The sequence below is a fragment of the Loxodonta africana genome, chromosome 5, assembly GCF_030014295.1.
Source record: "Loxodonta africana isolate mLoxAfr1 chromosome 5, mLoxAfr1.hap2, whole genome shotgun sequence".
NCBI lineage: Eukaryota > Metazoa > Chordata > Mammalia > Proboscidea > Elephantidae > Loxodonta > Loxodonta africana.
The window spans coordinates 39,848,122-39,861,170 of record NC_087346.1 but is presented as its reverse complement, the minus strand read 5'-3'; the positions used below and the strand labels follow the sequence as shown (position 1 = coordinate 39,861,170).

Below are 13,049 nucleotides of genomic sequence, written 5' to 3'. Positions count from 1 at the left end.
GAGAAACTGGACTATATGAAGAAGAACAGGGCATTGGGATTGGAGGAAGATTCATTAACAACCTGTGTTATGCAGATGACACAACCTTGCTTGCTGAAAGTGAAGAGGACTTGAAGCACTCAGTGATGAAGATCAAAAACCACAGCCTTCAGTATGAATTATACCTCAACATAAAGAAAAGAAAAATCCTCACAACTGGACCAACAAGCGACGTCATGATAAATGGAGAAAAGATTGAGGTTGTCAAGGATCTCATTTTACTTGGATGCATAATCAACACTCATGGAAGCAGCAGTCAAGAAATCAAAAGACGCATTGCATTGGGTAAATCTGCTGCAAAGGACCTCTTCAAAGTGTTGAAAAGCAAAGATGTCACCTTGAAGACTAAGGTGCACTTGACCCAAGTCATGGTATTTTCAGTAGCATCATATGTATGCGAAAGCTAGAGGATGAATAAGGAAGACTGAAGAAAAATTGACACCTTTGAATTGTGGTGTTGACGACGAATATTGAATATACATGGACTGCCAAAAGAACGAACATATCTGTCTTGAAAGAAGTACAATCAGAATGCTCCTTAGAAGCAAGGATGGCGAGACTGTGTCTTACATACTTTGGACATGTTGTCAGGAGGGATCAGTCCCTGGAGAAGGACATCATGCCTGGTAAAGCACAGGGTCAGCAGAAAAGAGGGAGACCCTCAAAGAGATGGATTGATACAGTGGCTGCAACAATGGCCTCAAGCATAACAACGATTGTGAGGACGGTGCAGGACTGGGCAGCGTTTTGTTCTGTTGTGCATAGGGTCTCTATGAGTCGGAACTGACTCGATGGCACCTAACAACAACAGTATTTTCAATTGTCTCATGTGCACATGAAAGCTGGACAATGAATAAGGAAGAAAGGAGAATTGATGCCTTTGAATTATGGTGTTGGGGAAGAATACTGTATATACCATGGACTGCTAGAAGAACTAATAAATCTGTCTTGGAAGAAGTACAGCCAGAATTCTCCTTAGAAGCATCTCATGTACCTTGGACATGTTATCAGGAGGTTATCAGTCCCTGGAATAGGACATCACAGTTGGCAAAGTAGAGGGTCAACAAAAAAGAGGAAGACCCTCAGGGAGATGGTTTTACACAGTGGCTGTATCAATGGGGTCAAATGCAGCAATGACTGTGAGAATGGCCAGGACCGGACAGTGCTTCATCTTGTTATTCATAGGGTCACTATGAGTTGGAACTAATTCAATGGCACCTTACAAAAACAACATGGGGTTGTGTGGGGTGGGCTGGGGGATAGCATAATGAGAAGGATGGCAGGGGTACGGAGTAAGGGAGTCTGACTAATCCCCTCTCCCCACACCACTTGTCTAGAACTTCAGCTGGCTCATCTTCCTGTCTTTCAGTTGTAGCTTGAAGCCATCCTTGACAATGAGGACTGAGAAGGACACCCCCATGCATGTCTATACCACTCTCACTTAATCAAAGCTCTTACTCTGTTTATTAATAAATGGGCCTTTATTTGCCTGTCTCCCTCCCTAGGCTGGAAGGTGCTTGTTGAAACTGTTACTATAGTCCTTACAACAGAGTAGAGACTCAAAAATTATTTTTAATAAATGGATTATAAACCAAGGGAGAAGTAGGATTCAGTGATACAGCCTTCTTTTGGCTAGATGGACCTTTTTGCCTTTTTGGGGTTCTGTAAGCCTTTGGGCTGAAGAAAAAGTCCTAGAAGCTTTTGAGGTTTGGAGAGAATGAGCTATGTGTTCAGCTTTGGGGACAATTTTGGCTTTGGAAACCTAGTCAACCAGATGGTCTGAGGAGGATAAAGCAAGGCACTTAGACCTTGGTTGACTCTATACCGAGGAAAAGGGAATCTGCAGATTTCTTTCTAGGTTGTATAGTTCAGCTCACCAAGATATTAAAGAATAGGGATCCAAGCCAACTTGCTCACCAGGTATAAAGACTGTGTATGTGACTGGGAGCTTTTTTTGTGTTACATCTCTTAGGAACCAGAATGTGATGGAGAAATAGAGGGTTAAATATCCCAAAACTTATGCTACAGCTATACGTGGAATTTGTTTGAAATGAGGATTTATGCTCTAAAACAACTTACAGAGGCAAGGGTTTCAGTAATATTGAATATTTTACTATATATCCTTTATATAAGGATCTCTGGTGGTACAGTGGTTAAAGTGCTCAGCTGCTAACTGAAAGGTCAGCTATTCCAACCCACCAGACATTCCATGGGAGAAGGATGTGGCAGTCTGCTCCCATAAAGATTTACAACCTTGGAAACCCTATGGGGCAGCTCTACTCTGTCCTATAGGGTCACTATGAGTTGGAATCAACTCAACAGCAATGGGCTTGGTTTTTTAATATCCTTTATGTAACAGAAAAATTACTTTTACTATGTACTAGATTTCTGTTTTTAAGTATCTAGAAAGAGAAGAAAGCAAAAGCTGGTATGTGTGCGTGTGTGTGTGTGTATGTAAGAGACTTGGCAAATAAACTGCCTTAAGAAGCACAAACAAAAGATGAATTTTGAAACCATTTGAATCCTCTACAAAAATCCGATGATGAAAATCATATTTCAACACGTGTAGCTCAAACATTATTCTGAAAGGCTAGAGTGACCGGCCATGTGTTAAATGATCAAACATGGTTAAATAACTAAGCTTTAGTTTGGAGGGATAAAGCTAACACCACCAACGAAGTCTAGATATAATCAAGTAATTTTAGATTTCTACTGTTTGTAGCTGGCATGTTTCATAAGAGAAGATACAAATGGTAGAATGGCTGAATATGCATAATAAAGAGATATTAAAAAATGATTTAAAAACGATTCCTAAATTGTCATTTGTGAAGGCATCATGTTAATGCTTTCCTTGTTTTGTTTTTTTAATTACAAAAGAATTGGGGCGAAGGATCTTCTCCAGTGTCAGAGTAAGTTTCCTTAAATTCTTCTCTCTTTAAGTAACTTCCTTTTTTCATACATTGCATTTATTGTTTCTTTACACACATAAGTTTCGTAAAACTGTTTTTTTCTCATGTTTAATATTCTTCTTGCTTCTCAATGTCCCCTAGTAAATTATGTGCCATTCCTCTTTCTCTCCCTTCTTTCCTCATTTTCCTTTCTTCTGATCCCTCTTTCTTCAGTCCAGATCTCAATTTCCTTTTAACTCTCTTTAGAGATACTGCTGATTTCAGCTTCTCCAGCAATTTTCAAGGTTTGTTTTCAAAGATCCAAATACTTAATATGGGATTCCCTGCACTGTATGTGAGAAATGGAAATGAGTGAAATAAAGAATAACCTTTGGCCCTTGTAGTCCTTGAGGTCCAGGAGGTCCTGGGGGACCCTAAATAAAGAAAAGATACAAAAATTTTTAAAGGAGCAGGTATATGTATTAAAATACACGTTTTAAATAATAATTACACTATACACCTCTCTTATTTCTGTCAGAATCAAATATTCCCCAAAGTCGATTTGCAACGGGGGAAAATTTCACAGTTTTACATAATTGTAAAAACTACTTACTTATATGCTAAAGTATCAACCTATTTTGGTCAGAATTGCACAGAAGAGGCCTTTGGACTGATTCTGTAAGACAATGGAAAATTGTTGCTGTGTCCTACATTCCTCTTTTGGGGATGAATTAGCCTACAAAAATTACCTGTGTTTCTAGATATTTCTCCCCAAAAGGCTCTGATTTCCCAAACACCAAAGCTATATTATTAAGGACTTTTAAGAAAAATAACAGTAACTTTTTCTTTTCTTTACTTTTTCACTAAGCAAACAAAGCAACTCAACTGGGACAAAATGCCACTAAAGTTTATTAATATCAAGAAACATAAAATTAAATATCAGATAAAAACAACAGCTACATTAGTACTGTTATGACTGGCATGCATCAACACCAAATAGAAAGTCACAAACCACAGAAATCATGCAATAGGAGTTACCGTGACAGTTAAGGTGGTAATCCTCTGTGGGGAAAATTTATTGACAAAGACAAAGTTACCTATTTTGTGTGCCAAAGTACAATAACACATTCTTGAAATAACCAACTTTTTGAATATGTTTTGGCAAGTCTGATGTCTTATAAGGAATGGACAAGATACTGAGAAAACATTCTATCTTCAAGGGAATACAGTATGGTTGTAAATAGTTTTTAAAAAACAATTTTTTAGAATTTTATTTAAAGAAATCTATGGATAAAGAAAAAAGAAACTGTCAAAGTTTTAATTAACCTTAATTTAAAGAAAAGTAGTTACAGCTTGAAAAATGTAATCAATGTTACTGAATTGTACATGTAGAAATTGTTAAATTGGTGTATGTTTTGCTGTGTCTATTCTCAAAAACAATAATGAAATAAATAAAATTAAAATATTATTTAGTAAAACAGTACACATTAAAGTTACAACACATTAACTGTGAACTAGACACTTTGCTATTCATTAGAAATCTATTGTAGAAAGTACCTTGATTAAAGAAAACTGAAATATCCAACTGCATAACTTCTTCTTTTTAAGAGTGTAGCTCATTTGTTGCATTACAATTAACTTATTTTATTCTGGTGCTGTGACTGATCTATATGAATCAACATAGAATTAATATAATTTCTTAGTGTGAAGTGTTTCAGTTATGTAACAAAATACAGTCTCTCAAAGTATGAATCTCTAAAACACCTGATCCCTAATACACGAATCACGTTTTTGTATTAATATTTCGTAGTCTAGGTCTTGGGCTAAAAGTTCTATTGGGCCCATAACCACTTTGTAAAATCATAGAGGGAAAAACATTTTCCATCAGAGACTCTGGTCATAGAGAAACACTATGCAATTATATGTAAACCTGTGGTTATCAGTTTAACATTACTGCTTTGTTTTCTACTACTCCATTCCAATCTCTGACTCAGGTTGTTGTTGCTGTTTAAATGATTATTGTCGTAAAAAGTAATTTTAAAAAGACCTATTTTGCTTCAAACACTTAACTGACTCTCCAGTGACACGGTATCACCATTCCTTAGAAAACAATATATTTATGCATATATACCAATGGTTACATCACTATTCCATGACAAAATCAGTCATGGTCATGACAGCTTCAGAGAAAACATTATAGGAAAAAAACCAGTGCTTCTAAAACAAAAGGCAAAATGGTCACAAACTGGACATAATGTTATAAAAAATCAGGGCCCAGATTTTATACCATCAGATCTGTGTAAAATAGGCACCACTTACTTTATTTCAAGAGATTCACCTAGAGGAAGAGTTGGCTATATTGTTATGAGAAAGCTACTTCTTCATTTCTATAGTGTAGATAAGTCATTTAAACAAGGCTATTACAGTCAGAATAATTTTTTTTTATCATTGCCTCCCAATTACATATTGCAGAAGGCAGTGCTAAATTTGAACTCTCTGAGGTTTTCCAATATGCTCCACAGACAAATTAATATTTTCCACCAGAACATGAAGTTAGTCTGTCTTTTAAAAAAAGAAATTAAGCATAACAACATGTTTTATAATGAGTTACATAATAAAAGAATATTATTAATGGTAACTGAACTATCTAACAGATATTTAAATGATTTTGTTAAATAACTATGTTTGTGAGACCTGGAAATTGCAGAGGGCAGGCTCCATCCAGTTAATATAAGAGCAAAAGACAGCAAACTAAATGAACTTCACGAATACATAGTTTTTAACACCGCCCTAGGCACCAACATTCAGGTACACAGAGAAGTCTTAAAACATTGGTTCGCCTTGAACTTCTTGTATCTGGTTCCTTTAAGTTAAAGCTACATAAACTCACCAGGGTTCTCTCTTGAACTCCAGCAATGATTTGAAAACCAGAATTTTCGGTAATGATAGAGAAAGATATATTCTCCAGTGAGACATGAAGTGAAATGGGCGCCATGAGCTAGAGCAACTGTGAATTGGTGGGAGCTTATCGGGCTGATTTGTGGTTTATTCCTTGAGATGCTCACGCGAATCTCTTTGGAACTAAAGGTTATTTTCTTTCATTTCTCAAAATGATGCAAGCTGAAAATCACCCATGATTCACACTAGAGAAGAGGTTTATTTTAGATGGTGCTGAGAATATTTAAAAGCTTGTGTTAGGAAACAAGAAGTTTTACTGCTAATTGTAGAAAAATAGTACCCTGAATAAAGATAAAGATAAATGGTTTATGGCAATTGTTCATGTAAATAATTTTTGATAGAGGCAACAGTAAAATTTTATATTTCTAATGTGATTTTTTAATATTACTGTAATATACTCTTATTTATCTAATTAGATTAACTTAGCAGATTTTTTGAAGTGATAATGAAAAGAAATCTGCAAAACTGTGAATATCCATCACTAGTTAGAGAATTAGAAGAGTAAATATCTACTACCTCTTCTCAGTCTAATGGCTATTTGACTTAATGGATTTTATTAGAAACTCTTGGTCCACCGGAATACTATGTTAGGAAAATCAATACATACTTTTGAAGTGAAAAAAATATATGAGCTATTCATAAACACAGCATATAATTTTCCAAGCAGCCCTATAAGAATGATAAATCCTATAGGGTCACTATGAGTTGGAATTGACTCGACGGCAATGGGTTAAATCCTTGGGGTGAGGCATAAGCATGAACTAGTTGACTTTGATGGACATTGGCTGGATCACTGTCGTGTAGAACTTGAAGTGACGAAAAACAAGAAACCAAGAGAGAACAAATATCATTGCATATTAAGATGCAGGTGGCAAACTTTTTAAAAGTGTAGTGCTTTTAGGCACATTAGCAAAAACTGTTCAGACTCTCATTTATATATATATATATATATATATATATATATAACCCTGAGAATAATATTAGATTTAATGGACTTATGCAAAAAATCTATTCTGATAACATCCTCATTTTACAGGTGAGATCAATGAAGTACAGACACATCAAGTGACTTTCCCCAAAATGACTCAGCTAGTTAGCAAAAGGAAGATCAAAATCGAGATTTCAGTTTTAGGGTAAACGTAGCTTGATCATACCTGGCCCTATTCATGCAAAGAATGCTCTAACTTTCACTCTCACAATTTTTCAGAAAATGGTTAGAAATATTGGAACATTTTTCGGGGAGGTAAAAGAATGGATACCTCTTACAACCGGTAGCTAGAATTATGGAGCCACTGGAAGTAGGTTGAGGGAAACTTACAACATTGCTAATATCATGTTTTAAAAAAGTGTCCCTATATAAGTAAGAACTATAAATACAGTAGGTACCAAAACTTTGTATTCTCTGCCTCTGTTTCTCTCTCCACACACAGATATCAACTTGGCAGGGAAAGGAAACAATTTAGAAAGTTGGTTCTGGAAATTGAGGATAGCCCAGAGGCTGCTGCTTATATCTAACCCACTTATGCTGAGGAACACTAATTCAAGCCATTGACTGAATATGCTGTCTAAGTAACATTCCTCCAAACAACAAGCATGCTTTTCTTTACATTTTACCAGAAGAAAGGGAATGAAAAGAACAGAAATATAGGTTGAGCTGAAGATAGATCCTGTAAAAATGATTTAATAGATGCTTTACTACTTAAAAATGGTAGTGGTAGCAAGGGACTTACAGAAATGTAGATCTACCATAATTAGATAATGTTAGTAAAATCAAAGAACAGAAAAATAACTGAAACAGCACAAAATCACAGAGGACTGTTTAAAACAACTTATTCGGCTTTCAAGCAAAGAAATGCTTGTATGTATGAATTAAGTAGAATCACTCATTCTACCAATTACAGTTTATTTAATATTTACATGCCCAGATTTGTGTCAGGAACTTTGAGGGATACAGAATAAGCATAAGACACGTTTCTTTTCACCAAGAAATTGACAGTTTGGCAAGAGGCCAGACTAAAATCAATTATGCAATTTGAGAACAATTAAATGTTAAACTGGTGTGCTCTGATGTCTAATAGTTAAAAGGATTAAAGAGGAAGAACTCATCTGGATGGCAGCAGTGGATTGCTAGATAGGATTTAGGTGGGTGAAAGAAAGGAAGGAAGAGTGGAAGGAACTCAGAGAAAAATGGGAGAAGGATTTGTATACCAAAAACCAAAACCAAACCCAGTGCCGTCAAGTCGATTCCGACTCATAGCGACCCCGTAGGACAGAGAACTGCCCCATAGAGTGTCCAAGGAGCGCCTGGCAGATTCAAACTGCCGACTCTTTGGTTAACAGCTGTAGCACTTAACCACTACGCCACCAGGGTTTCCTCTGAGCAGATTAGAGCCACCAAAATAATGATAGCTCAGGAGCTTTGAAGTGATACGCACTATGGGCTAGAAGGGTAAAGAGGCACTAGGGGCAGAAGAATTGGTCAAGGGGTTGTTGCAACATTAGGCATGAAATAGGGTGCATGCCTCGTAATGGGAATAGAGAGTATGGGGCACCGCAATAAGATACTTTTAAAGAGGGAATAGCAGTATTCTTGTGAGATGTATTGGATGAAGGATAAGAATAGTATTAAAATGACTCTAAGGTTTGTATCCCAAGAAATTCAAAGATTTATGGTATCACCAACAGAAAATGGTTAGTTAAGAAAAGGAATCAGTTGGATAGATAGGAAAATTAGTATGATTGTGTGTAGTGGTAGAAGTTCATGGAGTAATGGTGCATCAATAGTGGAAATAGTCTGGAAGCTGGAGGTACCTGCAGATAAGAGCTGGAGATAAAAGACTTGGGAGCCACATGGTGGAGAAACACAGAAGAAGTGATTCTACCAAGAAAACAGCAGATATTTGTGGATACCAAAAATTAGGGGATAGACCAAGAAAATGTAAATGTCAAAATAGTGATCTATCATAGGAGAAATGAAAGTTAAAAAAAAAAAAAAGAGAGATTTTCAAAAGGAAGGTGGTTTAGTATAAATGTCCCAGAAAATCAAGGGTGCTGGGTACAATGGATTTGACCTTGAGGTTATTGTGGACGTTTGGAAGAGCAGTTTCAACAGAACGATGATAGAGGGTAGAATACCAGGGTCTAAGCATGGAAAGGATATAATGGGAAGCAAAGGTAGTGAATACAAGCCACATACTCAATGGATTTTGACATTAATGGAAGGAAAAAAGAAAATGGAATTGTAGCAGTAGTAGAAAATACTTACATAGGGCTTGCTATGTGCCAGGAACTGTTCTAAGTGCATAATACATTTTTAGCTATTTACTATACACAACAACCTTTGAGGTAGTTACTACTATAACCTAATTTTACAGATGAGAAAACTGAGGCACGGAGAAGTTAAGTAATTTGGCCAGGGCATACATTTAGTAACCAGGACAGCTGAGATGTGACTCCAGGCAACTCTAGCTCCAGCTCTGTAAGATGTGTACTTGCTTTGCTATGCTCCCATTCCAAGCAAGGAGGTAAACCTTAGACAAATTAACACAAAGTTTAAGCCTGACAATACTTAAATTAAGCAGAGTTGAAAGTAGAAGGGAGAGAATGTGTTGAAAAGGAGAGATTGAAAATGCTATGAAATAAAGAGGTGAAACTGGGGCAGGGAGAACAGGCTGGAATCGGAAGGACAGGGAGAAGGTATGATTTGCACAGTGGAGTCCTCGGAGATCAGGGGAGTGGAAGCTAATATTTACACCCATTACACAGATGCTCGTCGGTGTCGGCCTCTGTGGCAGGGAAGGGAGGAGTCACTTGCCTGCAAGGCTTCGTGGAGATTGCCATTGTAGTCTATGATTTCAGTGGCTCCTTGATCCCCTTTTTGACCAGGTGGACCCTACAAAAAAAAAACAGCCAAGGAAAATGATGGGAATTAGTATGGTTTATAGGCAGGACTGTGACAAAAAAAACGGAAATGGCAACTTTCATCTCTCTCTGACCACTGCATCCCTACTAAGGCCCAAATGCATTTTAGAATAAATATGTTCAAATTTTGTTCTGATTTCAAAGGAGGCAAACAACTCGAACTTTCTGACTATAGTAGATTAAAGATATGAAATCTGATAAGATATGATTTAATCCCTGCAACTGTTTTCTGAAAATTATATAGACTAATCTGACTTGCAAAATTTTATTGGTGTTATTTGTATTTATTAAGCCAATTCTTAATCTCTTTCTATGCATCTACACCTAATAGGTTTCTTGCTCATTCTTTTAAGAGGATGGAGTCCCTGGGTGGCACAAACAATTAAGCACAGGAACAATAGCCAAAAGGGCTGGCAGCTCGAACCCACCAAGAGATGCCTCAGAAGACAGGCCTAGCGATCTGCTTCTGAAAGGTCACAGCCTTGAAAACCCTATGGACTCCTTTAAGAGGAAAGAACATGGTTCTGTAGGAAATGCTTGGCTTCCCCAACAGGAATAGAATACCACTAAAATTAAACCAAACAGGGAACAAAAAGGAGAATATATATTGTTCTTGAAACTTTTACCCTAGTCATTAGCTCCGCCACTTAATTTCCATTAGTCATGTCCTAATTCTCTGCTTGTTTTTTTAAAAGGCTCTGAACATTTGGGTTATTTCTTTCTTTTATAAATTGGATTAATTGAAAAATGGAAACTTCTATTTTAGTTGGATGACTATAGCAGAGGGAAAGTAGATAGGGGGAGATCTTTATAAATTCTTCCCATGAAGCTTACTTTATGTGTTAGAATCCCCACACTCATTGATCCCAGTGAAAAAAAAATTAAAAAGCAAGGAGAAAAGGGGGAGGGTTGCAGCCACAATTACAGTGGTTTACCTCTATTGCTATTATTGGGTACTTTTTAGTCCAGGTGCCTTGGGAAATGCAACACGGACACATCCTTTAAATCTGGACTTGTAGGGGGCAAAAGCTTAGATGAAAGGCACACTCACCCTTGGCCCCAGGGCTCCGGAGTCCCCTTTGTCTCCACGATCACCCTTTCCCCAGTGAAAAGAGAAAAACACAATTAGTAGTGAGGTCAACAGTCTAGAAATCTCTCAGATCTAAGGATGTATTTATACCCTATAGCAGCACCTTTAATATAAAATTCTTAAGTGGAAAACCACCACCAAGATGGCAAATGCTTCTTTAAGATGTAGCTTGCAGGGAATTAAAATTCCCCATTTCAGATAATAGAATATCTTAGAACAAGAATATCCATAGTAACTCTCTCACTACCTGGGATCTTTCAATTCAAAGAAAGTGGTTTCTATGGCACCTAACGTAAGCTTTTATCCTCCACATAAAGCCATGTTCTTGGCTTTCTATGAAGAGATTTGGGAAAAAAGTCAAGCAATTGGGTTGTTTGTTCTCTGAGAAGAAAAGCACAGATAATCAGGACAGGAAAGGAATGGACAGCTCCTTCTATGGCGAATTAGAAGGGAAAGGTCACTGGCTAGGTCTCCCTCTAATGATGGTGGCTGAGGAAAAGTTTATATATACATATATATATATATATATATATAAACAGGTGCCGTTAAGTCACTTCTGACTCATGGCGGCACTGTGTGTTGCAGAGTGAAACTGTGCTCCATAGGGTTTTTGACGTCTGATTTTGCAGAAGTAGGTTGCCAAGGCACCTCTTCCAAGGTACTTCTGGGTGAATCTGACCCTCCAACTTTTCAGTCAGTAGCTAAGCGTGTTAACCATTTGCACCCCCCAGGGACTTCTAAGAAACTGTTATAGGTGTAGGTATTTTATCACTCAGATGGGGCTGGAGTAGATAACAGGTAGCTAGAACAGGTTGGGAGGGCTGAAGTTCAGGGGCAGGGCAAACCCCAGCTCTCTTTTTTTCAGTGCAATATGAAAATCTCTGAAGTTCCATTTATGGTGCCATTACCCTGGCTGGGAGACAATAGGGTAGTCCTAGCCCCAAATTGTACCTGCTTGGCTCCAAGAACACTCAAAATTCTCAGAAATCTAATACAAAACTTTTTGAGGTTTCAACTTGTGTAGATCTGAAGGTTCTTTGAAATTGTCTTAAATTTATAGTCTGTTTTCAATATGGAATTCAAAGAATTTTTATATGTCTTTATACATATACTACATATTCCTATAAACTGGGCAGGGAACAGTGAGGATAAGCAGGAAAAAGTATTACTTTTTTTTGTATTCCCATTATGCTAATAACATTGGCCATAATAATTAAAATTACTATAGAATGGAGAATTAATAAGCACTCTCTGTTTTCCTCATTTTTGTATCCATTTTTCCACATTATTAGCTAACATCATTTTACATAATATAATTCTAACAGTGTATATGTCATTGCAGATATTATTAAGAACATAACAAAGGAAGAATTTCGACTGGTGGTAAAATTTTAACGCGATGAAGGGAGACAACTAACTTAAAGGCAAAGTATAATTTAAAGATTTATCACCAAGATAACCTGAGAATAAAAAATAAGAGTATACAATACATAATTTAATTTAAATAAAGTACTTAACATTTTCCAAAGAAGAAGCGATTTTCCTGAAACAGGAAATGCAACTTCTTTTAAAGAACAGTCTTAAGTACAAGAACACACAAAAACAAACAAGATGGAACAAACTAATTGTTTTGAGATATCTTCATAGGGAAGAAATTAATACAATGCCACTGTGTGGAGGAGTTTAATTTAAAACACCATTCTCTGTGAAAAAGGCAAAAACCAGAGCTCATGATGGCTGCGCAGTACCTTAAAATGGCTACGCCGTGTTGTTACTGACCTTGGACCCCTTTGGGCCTCTAGTTCCTGATTCACCTGGCTTCCCCTATTACAGGAGAATATAAAGATGAAAAAGAGACATGACAGAGGAGATAAGAACAGAAAAAAAAATTAGCAGTGACTCAGAATAATGAAGAGAAAATAGAAACACTTTATTTTAACTGCCTCAATTGATGGCTCTATACAATGTTGGTTATGATAACACTAAACGTATCATCAATGTGTAATTAGTCCATTCTCTAGTTTCCCCATCAGCCTCCATTCCATTTTATCTCTGAAGACTGCCCCACCTGAGTGAATGGGGAAGAGTTTTGTATATTATTCTCATTACTCTCAACAATGGTTGTCTGCATAAATTTCCTTTTCATCAAAGAA

At 36.8% G+C, this 13,049-nt stretch overlaps 1 protein-coding gene across 1 annotated transcript in view; it reads right to left on the bottom strand.

Moving 5' to 3' along the window:
- COL25A1 (collagen type XXV alpha 1 chain) overlaps window positions 1-13,049 on the bottom strand; it is a 523,263-nt gene that overhangs the window by 29,691 nt on the left and 480,523 nt on the right. Inside the window, exons 21-23 of the mRNA XM_010590501.3 lie at window positions 10,858-10,902; window positions 9,700-9,777; window positions 3,317-3,361 (exon numbers count right to left, since the gene is read on the bottom strand). Coding sequence (XP_010588803.1) covers window positions 3,317-3,361; window positions 9,700-9,777; window positions 10,858-10,902 — 168 coding nt within the window. The remainder of the gene's footprint in view (window positions 1-3,316; window positions 3,362-9,699; window positions 9,778-10,857; window positions 10,903-13,049) is intronic.